A 12629-nucleotide genomic window follows, 5' to 3' on the forward strand; every position below is an offset into this window, starting at 1 on the left:
CTGTCTACAAAGAACAAACGCAAGTCAAACCGCAAAATTAATATAAAACGCCTTTATTGAGGACAAACTAAAACATAGTGATTATTATTATTAGAGTGGTTTCATCTTGAACGTCAGGTTAGGTAACTCCAAATGGTACCGCTTTAATTAGGTAACTATGACTGTTTCTGAACGACGTTTTTAAACCACTGGAGTCAGTCACAGGCGCTCCCCGGCGTCGTTGTTGCGGAAGTGAAAAGTCTACGTGGGAAAGAAAGGTTGGTGTGACCGTGTTTGAACAGCGCCGATGTCCAATCCAGCTCAGGTCTGTCTGCCGTCGAACCAGTCCTCTCTCCCCCCACCTCTTAGGCAAATGGGCTCGTTGAGCAGAAGCAGCCGGGGCGTATAAATGGGACGGATAGCCGACGACAGGCTGTAATGCTGCGCCGGGTGCGGCAGTCTCTCCGGCAGGTGCTGTATCTGATGGCCCGGAGACCGGATCTACTCTGCGGGGCTATCGTGCTCGGCGTCCTGCTCATACTGGCCGTCAAGTTCACATGCAGGTAAACAGGGGCCGGCCTGCGTTCACAGTCTGTCTATGTGGGACAAGGATAACACGAGAGCTAACTTAACTACTAAACATCATAAACTGAGTCGCTGTAATCTAACGTCAGGTTTAACAGGATCTTTATGATATGACAAGTTACAGCTGACAGAAACTGACGTGTACTGTTGGACAAGAGGATTAACTAAGGCTGGAAACTGAGGATCCTTATAAAGCGTTTGGCTTCATATTAGTAAATAACCGTGAACACAGGTGAAGCTCTGTAGAAACTACAGCTGCAACTATTAGTCAATTAGGTTATTGACAAAACATTAATCAGCAACACGTCTGAAAATTGCAGACACATGTTCTCAGGCACCTCCTCGCATCCTGGCAGATAAAGAATAATATTAATAATAATTATTATTATTATAATACATCTGCACAAATACTCAATTTCTATATACAACAGTGTCAGTTCACAAGTACCTCATTCAAATATTATTGAAGTAGAAAAACTAAAGTATTTACAGTTAAATCTGAACAACTGAAACTGCTTATAATAATAAAAGATTATGAATGCACACATCAAACACATCCCAGAGATCAACATAATATCTTCACATCTACCAAAATACAAAACAGAAGAAGTTCCTGGAACTGAAAAGTTTTGATAAGAGTATTTCAGGTTATTTTTGCTTGCTTTTCTGATCTAAATTGTTAATCTTACTGGCGAATAGCACACACCCCAACTTTTCACTGAACCAAACTGAGGAGCTCACTTCCAGCGAGACTGAAACTTCAAGCAAATAACAAACAAATGCCGTCAGGGACTCACTCTCATCCTGTTCAGCGGCTGTGGCAGTTTGCTTTATGACAACCTCAGAGTGTAAAGAGCTTTCAACTTAGTTCACTGGGGCAGGCTGACATGTTTTAAATACTGTATCTTATGAAATATACATTTATATTGTCATACAGGGCTTTTGACATGTCCCACTCAAACTTTTTCTGTCCTGTTACTGTCGGAATATCTGCAGATATGAAGTCCAAAATCAGTTTTTCCCCTATATTTAAATTCTGTGTGTAATTCACTCTTATGTAAGGTAACGTGAGGAGAGGGAGGGCATGGTCTCGCTTTACAAAACAGGTGTAACCATTGATGGAAATACAGGCATCTGTGCCAGTACTGGAAAATCTCATGTACTGTTTGTTGCATTTGGATACGTCCAGTATCAATGTGTGTTTGGACACTGTTTCTATGTTTGTAGAAACAGTGTTTAAGCACTCATAGTGAGCAACAGTCATCCAAGATTGTTAGTTTTAGTTAATCTGGCAAAGTATTTGAAAATGGATTAATGGCAGAATCACTTGCAGTATAAAATATTTAGAAGTCCTTTATCGACTGACTCGTTATGGGTTCATTCAAAATATTTCTTCCTGCAGCCGTGCTAGGAATGTGGTGGCAGCAGCTCGGCCTCCGGTGCGGTTCTTCTCTCCCGAGGCCCCGATAGTGGACCTCTACTTGGGTCAACTAGACCAGGTAAGCTTGAACGATGCAGACACCTGCTGCACTAAATTGTGTTCTACTTGATCTTTCACTTGTGACTGGTGTAAATTGTCTTTTTATGTTCTCATGCTTTTGTATTGTCCCGATTACCAAATTATTGGCACTTGTAAGTGACCACTTACATGATATAACTATTAGGAATCATTCCTTTCTCAGAATAATTCACGTATAATGTTTGTTTGTGGTAGTAATAAACTCAAGATCATACTTAAAATACAAACAGAGGTAGATTCTTGGCCAGTGACCTTGTCAATAACAATTTCTCTACAGGTGGAGCGTCTCAGGAGCATGGCAGAGGTATCCCTTATTTTCTTCTATGCACCGTGGTGTGCTCACTCGTTGGCTGCCCGGCATGAAGTGCAGCAGGTTGCTAAGAAACTGGCTAAACAGGTACAGGACAAGCACCTGCAGATTTGTTTAAATACAAAATACGGTGTCGGACAACAGAGTTAACAGAAGACCAGCAGTTTGAAGTTGTAGAAATATGCTTGTCACCTGAAGCAGCTTGTTTATTTAACAGGTTAGAACAAAAATATGAAATAATTGTAGCTTGTGTTCAGATTAATTAGCCTCTCAATAAAACATATCTGTTGGAATTTTAAAATCAAATTAACTAGAATGTATCTGGCTGTTTTTGGATGTAATTTGTAAGGCTCAAATTGTCTGGGACAATTTGTAATGTATATTAACATAATAGAGGTTTATCTCACATATGACTATGAATGATAGCACAGTGCACGCTGTCTGTGGTCTGAATGTACTTTAGTTTATCTCTGCATGTGTATTTCTCACATGAACACAGGTGCAGTTTGTAGCTGTTAACTGTTGGTGGAGTCAGGGCAAATGCAGGAAGCAGAACCGCTTCTATCAGTACCCCACCATCCATCTGTTTTATAGAAGGTAAGACGGCGGACTGCCCTCAGTTGACGTGTGAAATGTGAAATTTTTAACAGTAATAGTACAGTAAATAGTGAACAATGGGGAGGTCAGACGAGCTTGACTGCATTTACAAGTGTGATTCAGAAATATGTCAAATGAAAATATTTTCACTTAGTGTCCACCTGTTGATTATTAACATGACTAATATTAATTATGAGAGGTCAACTTGTTCAATTCAAAGGTGTCTTGTGGAAGTTCTCTTGTAAACAGCATTTTTGTGTGTTTGTTTTCACGTCTAACAAAAATGTTAAGTACATTTCCTACCTCGTAAATTATCTGAATGATTCTTGTTTACAGCTGTGTTTCTTTTTCTGTTTGCTTTCTGTACTGCAGGTTTGGGCCTATAGATTACAAGGGTCCATTTGTGGCTCCATATGTAGAAAGTTTTATCCTCAGAGTCATCACACCGCTCACTTACCTCCCATCGAGAGCCATGCTTCAAGAATTCCTCTCCTATCACGAGGTACAGTAGCATTTGACTGCAGGCCATTTAAGTGACATTTGAATCTCTGTGTGTGTGTGTGTGTGTGTGTGTGTGTGTGTGTGTGTGTACCATAGAAATTTTAGCTCTCTTAAAGAAATAACCCCAGTTTTTGAATTGTCACAAGCTTTTACAAGTCTTATTTTAAGAAAGCTGTGTTAACATTTCATATATTCTCATTGGCTGTGTCTTCTGAATTTCTAGCCCCGGGTGGTGGGTTTCTTCCAATTTAACTCGTCTCCTCAGCCCCCAGGGTACCTCACATATCTGTCCTCAGCACTGCAGGCCCTCAAAAGGGGTAAGAGGTTTTCATGTGTGTTCATATGAGTGTAAGAGAAAAACATAATAATGGCTGTAAAATGTGGTTCATGTCTGATGTATGTTTCCCAAATGTACTTGAAAGAACAGAAAGTCTCTTCTTTTTCTGGTGCAGATTTCCGCAATGTTGTGCGTTTTGGGGTTGTGACCAGCAAACAGGTGGCAGAGGCCATCTCGCTAAAAGAAGACGCAAGCGTTTACCTCCATAGAAGGTTTAACTCATCTTTGGTAAGTGACATCATCAAGTGATAGATTCAGAAACAACATTACCCAGTGAATCTTGGTTTAGTTTCGTACAGTTTACTAAGACGCAGCACTGTGTGCTTTTCCTTTAGATTTTTCCTCGAGGGGAACGTAACTTCACATCAGAAGCCATCTGTAGCTGGGTGTTTGAACATCATGAGACCGTCCTTAAGTGGCTGCAGCCTCCAGGAACAAAGTCCCGTCTCTTGGAACACGAGCTGAACAAAGGTCCTGCGCTGCTGCTGTTCCTGCCGCACAATCCACTGGCGTCCAAGCCGAGTCCCATACTCCAGCAGGTGAGCAATGGTGGGCAGGACAGTTGTTTTGAATAGTCAATGAATATTTGTTCTGTCTTCCTTTGTTTATTAACTTCAGTTCTTGACCTTGATGTGCTAGATTTAGCGCACCGTAGTTTAATTACTCTAGATAGTGAGGTAGCACGTTCCCCTCTGCTGTTGGTAATCCTGCTCGTCTCATTTGTAGGGCCACTACTCTTTGTTTGTTTTCAGTCTTACACTAATTTTTTGCGCCCACCATACCCAACCTTTTTTGCTAACACCACTTAATAATATCAGCAGTCATGTTAGTAACTGCCTTAATGAGAGTAAATGCGATTTCTAACAATTTCCTGGTGTCTTTCAGGTTGCTGACATTGCTGTACGTTATCATTCCTGTGACAAAAATAACAACTCCGGCTTGGACAAAAGTTTCACCTCCGACCTCCTGTGCTGCCATTCAGTTCTTCTCCCAGAGTCCAGTACAAGTGTGTGCGATGTGTGCCTCCACTTGTCACCAAGCTTCACCAGCTCCTCTGTACCATGCACGCTCCCCTCCACGGCTCAGGGAGGAGACATGTTGCAGTCCTATCTCAGACATTGCTGCCTCCACCAACTACCTGCCCCTGTGTCCATTAAAACTGCAACCACAGTGGGCTGTAGCAACTTTCTGAACAGCTACAGCCCATTTAATCAATACAGTGCCTGCTGCAGAAAAATTGAACCTCAGCTCAACGAATCACAAGCCAAAGAAGGATCAGACATGCAAAGAGTTCACCTTACGCCTCCTCCTTCACCTATCCCTCCATATACTGTCCCTGTTCAAGGAGGAGATGGCATCACAGGGCTCCAGTGTCACACCAACAGGACGCTCAGGTTTTATGTGCTTGATGTTGCTCTGAACTGGCCTCTGGCGGTGAGACTTGGAGCATCAGGCAACAGAAGTGCTTCTCTTGACCAGGAGGCCGGGATACAAAGGGATGGGTTGTTTGCAGCTATTGTGAACCTAAAGGATGAAGTTCATTATGTTCTACATCGCAGCGCAGCAGCCACGCTGACAGAGTCTCTGGGTAAGACAAGTGTTTTTCTTTCTTTCTTTTCACTAAATGTAAGATATGAGCATAATTTAATTTAAAATGTTAACATAAAGCCACATCTCAGCTTGGATGTCTGGCCTTACTCACTGCAGTGAATGTGTGTATAGAGACTGCAGTGAATATGAATGAACACGTGTACTCACCGCCTCATCCCTGGACCAAAGCTTCAGATCTTCATTTACCATTAGAACCAAAGAGCTGGATCCAAAAACTGGATTTGTGTAGTGACACTTAGATCCACCTGTAAAATCGAATGCAATCTAAAACATCAGCTCAGCCATAAATTCTACCGTAACAAAAATAATCATGTTCAGGTTTGTTTCTATCTAAATCTAAAAGTGGCCGTTGTTCCAAATTACAAAAGAAGTGCTCGTCTGATTGTCAGTTAAAATATTGTAAAAATTCTTGTAGTAGATCTAAAAAGCATCTGATTTGAACTGCACTTACACTAAACTGCTCTTGAATCAAAATGCTTCACTCGCTGCAATTCCTAATGTAATGAGTCATGCATGAAAAATGGCTGTTGTTCAATTAACAATAATCTTTTACATGAGTTTTGCCAAACCTCGATTTTAGATTTATATGAATTCTATAAAAGCCTGGAACGTTGGATACAGCTGTAATTTAGAAACACATTTCTGTTTATTTATATGATGCACATCAGCATTTGACATGTCTTTCATGGTCTTTTGCACAAAGCACATGTACAGGTACTTTCAGGGAATAGTCAGAGAAAATTAGAGTGAGTGTTGTGATGTTTAATTATGACTTCTTCACTGTAAAAAATATGTTTTTTGTGTCCAAAAGATGTAGAGTATAATGTTCCTATTGAGATCTGCAGCTGTCCGAAAACAAAAACCTAATGTAGTTTAAATTCTGACATTTTTACTAAGAGTTGCTGGAGTTGTGACACTTTAGGACTATTTTCATTCTTTATGCCAAAAGTCTCAGAAAACAGCTTGAAAATCAATTTACTTCACAGCCATCTCATAATTATTTGCATACACTATTATATGACATGAGTTGGTTAAAATACTGCATAGTAATTTATTTACATGATGTGTCTCTGTGTGTGTGTGTGTGTGTGTGTGTGTGTGTGTGTGTGTGTGTGTGTGTGTGTGTGTGTTAAAGAGGGTTTCATCAGGAACTTCAGCGCTCCATACAGCGTCTTACAGAGATACTTGGTGGGAGAGAACAAGAAGGGAGTGAAACAGGAAGCCAGACGTCCAGACGAACACCAGCAGTCGCCTCCACCCCCCCTTATTACAGAGCTGACCACTTCCTCTTTCCTACCCTTCATCATGGACATTGAAAAGGTGAGAGAAGAAGGTGGAATTTAGAAACAAACGACAAATACTGTGATTAATAAACGTTACTACTAATCGTACTTACTTAATCTACCTTGAAGCACATGTAATATATCTGGATGCGATAGACACTGTTGCCTGTGATTGTGCCTTTAGTTCCCACATTTCAGCCATGTGTTTTGTGGTTAAAAAAAGTGTTTATCAATCTGTACAAAAATAGGTTACCCCCCCTTTTGTGCAGAACATCATTTAATTTTCTTCAAATAGTCTCTGCTCTCGTACTCTGGTAGGTGGTATGCAGGAGGCTCCCTCCTCCGGGAGCCTTCCATCAATTATATGAAAGGATGCAATGGCAGTTTTATAGGTCATGCTTGTTGTTTAGAAGATGCATTGCATTTACGACACATACTATAACACAGCATCCTGATGTTTACGATCTATTGCAGAGAGTTGTGAAGTTTTATTTTATATCCTCCCCCTTAAAATGCATTTCTGAGCATTACTGTATATGTCGAAGGAGCAGTGTTTCATCAAGGGCTGCGCGTGTGTGTGTTTTCCTGTAGGATGTGCTGCTCATCTACTACACTCAGTGGTGTGGATTCTGCTCCGTTCTCAACCACATCATCATTCAGCTGGCCCGATTATTGCAGGGAAACAGCACCATCACTGTGGCCAGGTACAGTGTGTTGATTGTACCGTTGATGCCAATTATTTCATTGCAAAATATAAATTCAGTCCTAACTAACTTTTCTAAAAATTATAAACCGCATTTTGCACTGTGTAGGGTGAATGTTGCTCGTAATGACCTTCCCTGGGAGTTCATGGTGGATCATGTACCCTCTGTTCTTCTCTTTCCTAGAAACAGGTAAGTGAGTGAACCGCTTAGGAAGATGCATACTGTACATCTGGACAATGAGTGTTTTTCTCTTCTGGTTTAAATTAGAAATAATTAGTTCTTACGAAGGTAAGCTATATGGGTGAAGCTGAAAAAAATAATTATTACAAACTATTATGCATAAATAATTAGATGAATAGCAGTGACAAGCGTTACAAACACAATTCACCTAGTGAGGCAGATAAAACTTTAGGCACTTTTAATTTCACTGAACATTTAACAGACCAAATAACAAAAAAAATAATCATAAAAAATAACTAGAAGATGAATTTAGCTCTGCTACACTGTCAACAGAAGGTCCAGTAACCTCCAGAACAGTCTGAATAACTAATTACTGTTCTCATTGTGGAATTGAATGGTTGTGTGGACACATTAACACTCTGCTTCCTGTTTCTTCTTCTCTTTAAGAAAACATCTCAGTGTGAAGTTTCCTGATGACCTGCCCATCACCTTACCCAACCTCCTTCACTTCATCCTGCAGCATTCGGGTTCTGCACATTATGCAAAGAAACCAGCGACATCTTCTGTGGAGTCGCAGGGTTCGGGACCAAGTGCCGTCCTCCGTGCTGAGTTTCTGGCACTCCAGCGCGAGGTTCAAGCGCTGCATCTTGCTCGTGAGCATCTTTCCAAGCAGCTGGCACAGCTGTGGCGTGACAACCGACGACTGACATTTGACGCTCGCAGCTTAGAAGCCCAGAACGCTGAGTTGCAGCGAGAGAGGCAGAGCTTGGAGGAACAGCACCAGGAGAAGAGCCGTCAGCTCGGGGAGGCGGTGAAACGTTTGCAGGAGCTGGCAGACACATCAGAAAACCTGCTGAATGAGAACATACTGCTGAGGGTCCTGCTGAGGGCACTGAAGGACAAGAGGGAGGTTGGAGAGCAGGTGGAGGTGGAGAGGAAAGAGGCAGAACAGAAAAGTAGCCATATGGCCTCCTGACCATCTGTCTGCAGGGAATCCTGGGAATGACACAGATGAGTAAGGAAAGAGGGTCAGGAGAAGAAGGGTAATGGATTAGATCTGAGAAGGGGTGAAACAGCTAAATGAAGCTGAATGTGGTGGTCATGCCTTATCAGTTTTATTGTAAGAGAAAATGAGGTTGAAATGACAGTTATGATCTGTCAGAAGAAAAATTGAGACTGCTGCTAACTCAGGACAGAAATGAGAACAAATGAGGAAAAAAAAGTGGGTCAGTAGCGAGAAAGGAGAAACGAGAGAGACTCCTCCCAAGTGCTGTGAGGGTCGTGGGCGAATCCACTCTTACGAACACACTAGTTTGGAAACTCAGTGCCAACTGTCAAGTTCAGTTCTAATGCTGCGCTTCCTGAAACGTGAAGGTGAAATTAAATGTACTACATAGACCCTGCAGCTGTGTTCTCTAGCTTCCCTGAACTACTGTAAATTCTCAAAATAAAGCCAGTTTTCAAACAAAGGCTGCTCGCTCCCTGTAGCCTACAGTCCTACAACACAGTAACTTACATTGGAAATTGATTATAATGTACATTATTCCATCAGTATGACAACAGATATTTTAATACCCTTTGCTGTAGTCTTTCTGATATTTCTAGGGGTCTACAGTACCCATGAAGGGAGGGCTGCAGTACTTTAGGTGCAGAGTCTGCTGAAGTTATGATTTCTTTCACAGGTCTTTAATTCCAGTTAATAATCAGATAATCCAAAGGAATATAATAACTATATAATTTGTTAACAATGAACTGTTACTACACTTCTGGTTTTATTTAAATCAGCAAAATCAGCACAACTTATGACTTTTGTACTTGAACAGCATGTGAGCTTTTCTTATGCTTAAAATGGGAAATTTGTGTAAAAATAAAAATTGACCAGTTTAAAACATGGTGGAAGTGGAAAACCTATTGGAATTAGTGTTGGGAGAGTGTACATTACAATGAATTTATCAAGATGAAAGGTAATCATGGAGGAAGTGTGGAGTCCGTAGTAACTGTGGAACAGGGAACTTTAAATGCCACTCTTTGAGAATTTATAGTATCCGCTGACCTGCTGCCTGCAGTTCTCTACAGTTCATGTAGAGTAGTAGGTGAGTGCACGACTACAGGGTAGTTTATAGAATGTGGATGCAGGGACAGAGGGCTACTCATGAAGCTGAGACTTATTTAATAGTGAAGACATGTCGTCTGCTCACTGATGTGCAGGTGACGAGCCAACGAGCACTTGAAATAATTAGCACGATTTTTCTTTTTCTTTTTTTTTTGTTTTTTTTTGAAGGGGTTATATTTCTTTTGTTAAACTGATCTATTTTTACAGGAATTGTGTCACTAAAATATTGTTTGAGTAACTATTCAGGTATTAAGGATGAGATGCTGCAGTTGTTTACATGTGAAAAAATATTGCACCGGTTTTTACTGATTAAAAATCTTTCATCTTATTCTTTGTGTTTTTATTGTGATCGATGTCCAAATGCACACATTATAAAACATTTGAGTGAATCTCACTTCCAGCATCTCTTGTCAAAGACTACTGTACCAACCACAATAATATCTTAACTTAAAGCTAAAACACAGAAAACCACATATTCAATATTAAAGTCATTACTCACATTTTAGTAGCCACTGCCATTAAACTGTCCTTATTTATAAGAGGCAGGAGGCTCAAAAATAACTAATTATAGAGACTGAAAAAAGCTCTTGTCTCTCTGAAATGTACTTTTAATACAATGAACCACCAGTGACTTATTAGTTAAACTTTCTCTGACTGAAGGAAACGATGTAAAGTTGGTTTTATAAACTGGATTATTTTACTATGACACAATGGAGACTTCACTTTTCAGTACAATACACCTTCTCCTCCTCTCGCCTCTGGGTCTTAATAATTAGCTGCGAACCTTCCTGTCATTACCTTTGTCTGCCTGCTGTTAATGCTGGGCAGGACTCATTTGTTAATAACAGCTACACCGAACCACACGCTGACCTAATAACAGGCTACAGGGATGTTAACACTCTATCTAACACATAGACAGTTTAATACACTGGGATAGTGGTGGCTTTGCAGCATCAGTCTTCAGGATATAATCTGACAGTGTGTTACTGTGAATGCAGCTTGTTCAGAAAACAGTTGAACGTCAGATTTAATTTAGAGCAGATGGAGCATGTGCTGCTCATTTCAGTCTGAATGGACAGTTATTCAAATTCAATTAGTTTCATGCACTGGAATCTGTCTGCCACAGACTTTTTAATAAAAAATCAGTTTTTGGGTATAGTGCATCTTAAAAACACTATTTGCAAAATGTTTTTCATTAGTTCTTATGTTGAAAATTGAGTTGGGTGCTTAAACATAGCAATTACTGTAATTCCTCAACATTAGGATTGAGGTGAAATCATTCCCATTCAGGAAGAGGAAAATATTTAACGGTGGACAATGTAAATGTGTTTAACATTAAAAATGTGTTATTGTATTTATTGAAAACATTTTTTTATGTCAAACATAGTTTGTGGAGGTTGTTCTTGTTGACTGGGTTTGGTATAGGGTTGGGTCAGTCTACTTGCAGTCCTGTGACTTAGCAGAGAGGGTGTAGTCCGCACTGTGGCAAGTTGTCCGTCTGCTTTCACACATCGTTCTCCACAAACTGTAAGTACTCTTCCTAATTAAAATGTTCCATCTGTTAAACTGGTGCTGTTAATATTTATAGGATTCACATATCTGTTAGATGTTTGTCTTTGCATTTTGCATTTTTTAGAACAAATGATGGTTTTTAATCAACAACTATTTTATTCTTTTCTGATGAACCATTTTCCAAATGAAACATGTTTTTGTCACTAGTGTACACAGGTTGTACTCTTCTGTATTTCCCTTCATCTTTGATGTGAATTGTTTGCAGGGGAAATGGAAAATGCACAAGTACCTGTTGGTAAGTCCATATTCCTCTTATGATAAGATAAGATGAGATAAGATGAGATAAGTTAAGATCAAACTTTATTCATCCCACCATGGGGAAATTCTGTTGTTAAGCAGCTCACAGAAACAGTATAAGGTGCAAAAGGAGAGCAGGAAACGTAAAACAACAGTTACAAGAAGTAAGTAAGTAAGTAAGTATGCAGAAAAATGCAGCTTAGCTGTAATTCTCATGAATATTGCAGCTCACTTGTTTGTCTTCATCCTCACTTTGGTCCTCTTCATCATCATTTCTGTGGTGACAGCTGGCCCGCTGGGAGACGGTCCAGTTCAGGTCGCCTGTCCCACTTGCCGTCAGATAGTCCTCACTAAGGTGGACTACACTTCTGGTTTACTCACCTACCTCTTCTGTGGCGGCCTCTTCTTCTGTGGGTAAGAACAGCTGGAATAACATTTTCTTTATCATATTACTTGAAAAAAGTAATATGTTCTCTTTTTATTGTCTGCTCAGATGATGCTGACATTAGCTGCTGTCAACAGCTTTGTTTTAGGTTGCTGTCTCATCCCATTTTGTGTGGACCGACTGAAAGACGCCACGCACACCTGTCCTACCTGCAAGACTGTACTTGGAGTGTACAAACGCCTGTGACTGATATTAGACCTGCTGAGGCCATTCAGACATGTTGATCCACAATAAAAATGTAATTATGCTGAATCTGTTAGTAAAGGCAGTAAAACTCGTCTATTATGTCTTTCGCTGAATTTTTATTTTATTTATTATTTAAAAGATTAGAGATAAGATTGTCAGCCAAACGTGATCCAATCTACTTTATCTTCCACAGCTGCTTGACACGTGTAAAACAAGTTTAATGTAACTTTCTTACCACTAGATGGTGATGTAGCCTCCTTTGCATCCATCAAAATCAAAACAAATGCTTGCTCCGCTTCTCACACACACTGTGCAAACACACGTACAGATAAATGCATGTATGGAAGGGCATTTGTGATCCATTATCATTCCTCTAAAGCTATCACAGACACATAAATGTGCCTCCTCGGGCTCCTGCCACCTGTCGTTTTGAGTCCAGCCCATCAGTGTTAAGGTTGGGGATGGATGGC

At 40.3% G+C, this 12629-nt stretch overlaps 2 protein-coding genes across 2 annotated transcripts; both read left to right on the plus strand.

The window, feature by feature from the left end:
* The first annotated feature begins 147 nt into the window (after positions 1-147).
* Positions 148-10047, plus strand: txndc11 (thioredoxin domain containing 11). The gene is made up of 13 exons (XM_026359053.1): positions 148-542; positions 1967-2063; positions 2361-2480; positions 2893-2990; positions 3363-3492; positions 3715-3808; positions 3944-4056; positions 4164-4367; positions 4714-5416; positions 6575-6759; positions 7314-7426; positions 7535-7615; positions 8054-10047. Exons 1-13 carry the CDS (start codon positions 418-420, stop codon positions 8580-8582), a joined length of 2592 nt encoding a protein of 863 aa, XP_026214838.1. The 5' UTR covers positions 148-417; the 3' UTR covers positions 8583-10047.
* Positions 10048-11198: 1151 nt separating this feature from the next.
* On the plus strand, positions 11199-12194 carry LOC113161507 (lipopolysaccharide-induced tumor necrosis factor-alpha factor homolog). The gene is made up of 4 exons (XM_026359125.1): positions 11199-11246; positions 11497-11526; positions 11816-11942; positions 12051-12194. The coding sequence occupies exons 2-4, from the start codon at positions 11502-11504 to the stop codon at positions 12157-12159; spliced, it is 261 nt and encodes an 86-aa protein (XP_026214910.1). The 5' UTR covers positions 11199-11246; positions 11497-11501; the 3' UTR covers positions 12160-12194.
* The last annotated feature ends 435 nt before the right edge of the window (positions 12195-12629 follow it).

Source organism: Anabas testudineus, chromosome 1 (genome assembly GCF_900324465.2).
Source record: "Anabas testudineus chromosome 1, fAnaTes1.2, whole genome shotgun sequence".
In the NCBI taxonomy this organism is placed as follows: Eukaryota; Metazoa; Chordata; class Actinopteri; order Anabantiformes; family Anabantidae; genus Anabas; species Anabas testudineus.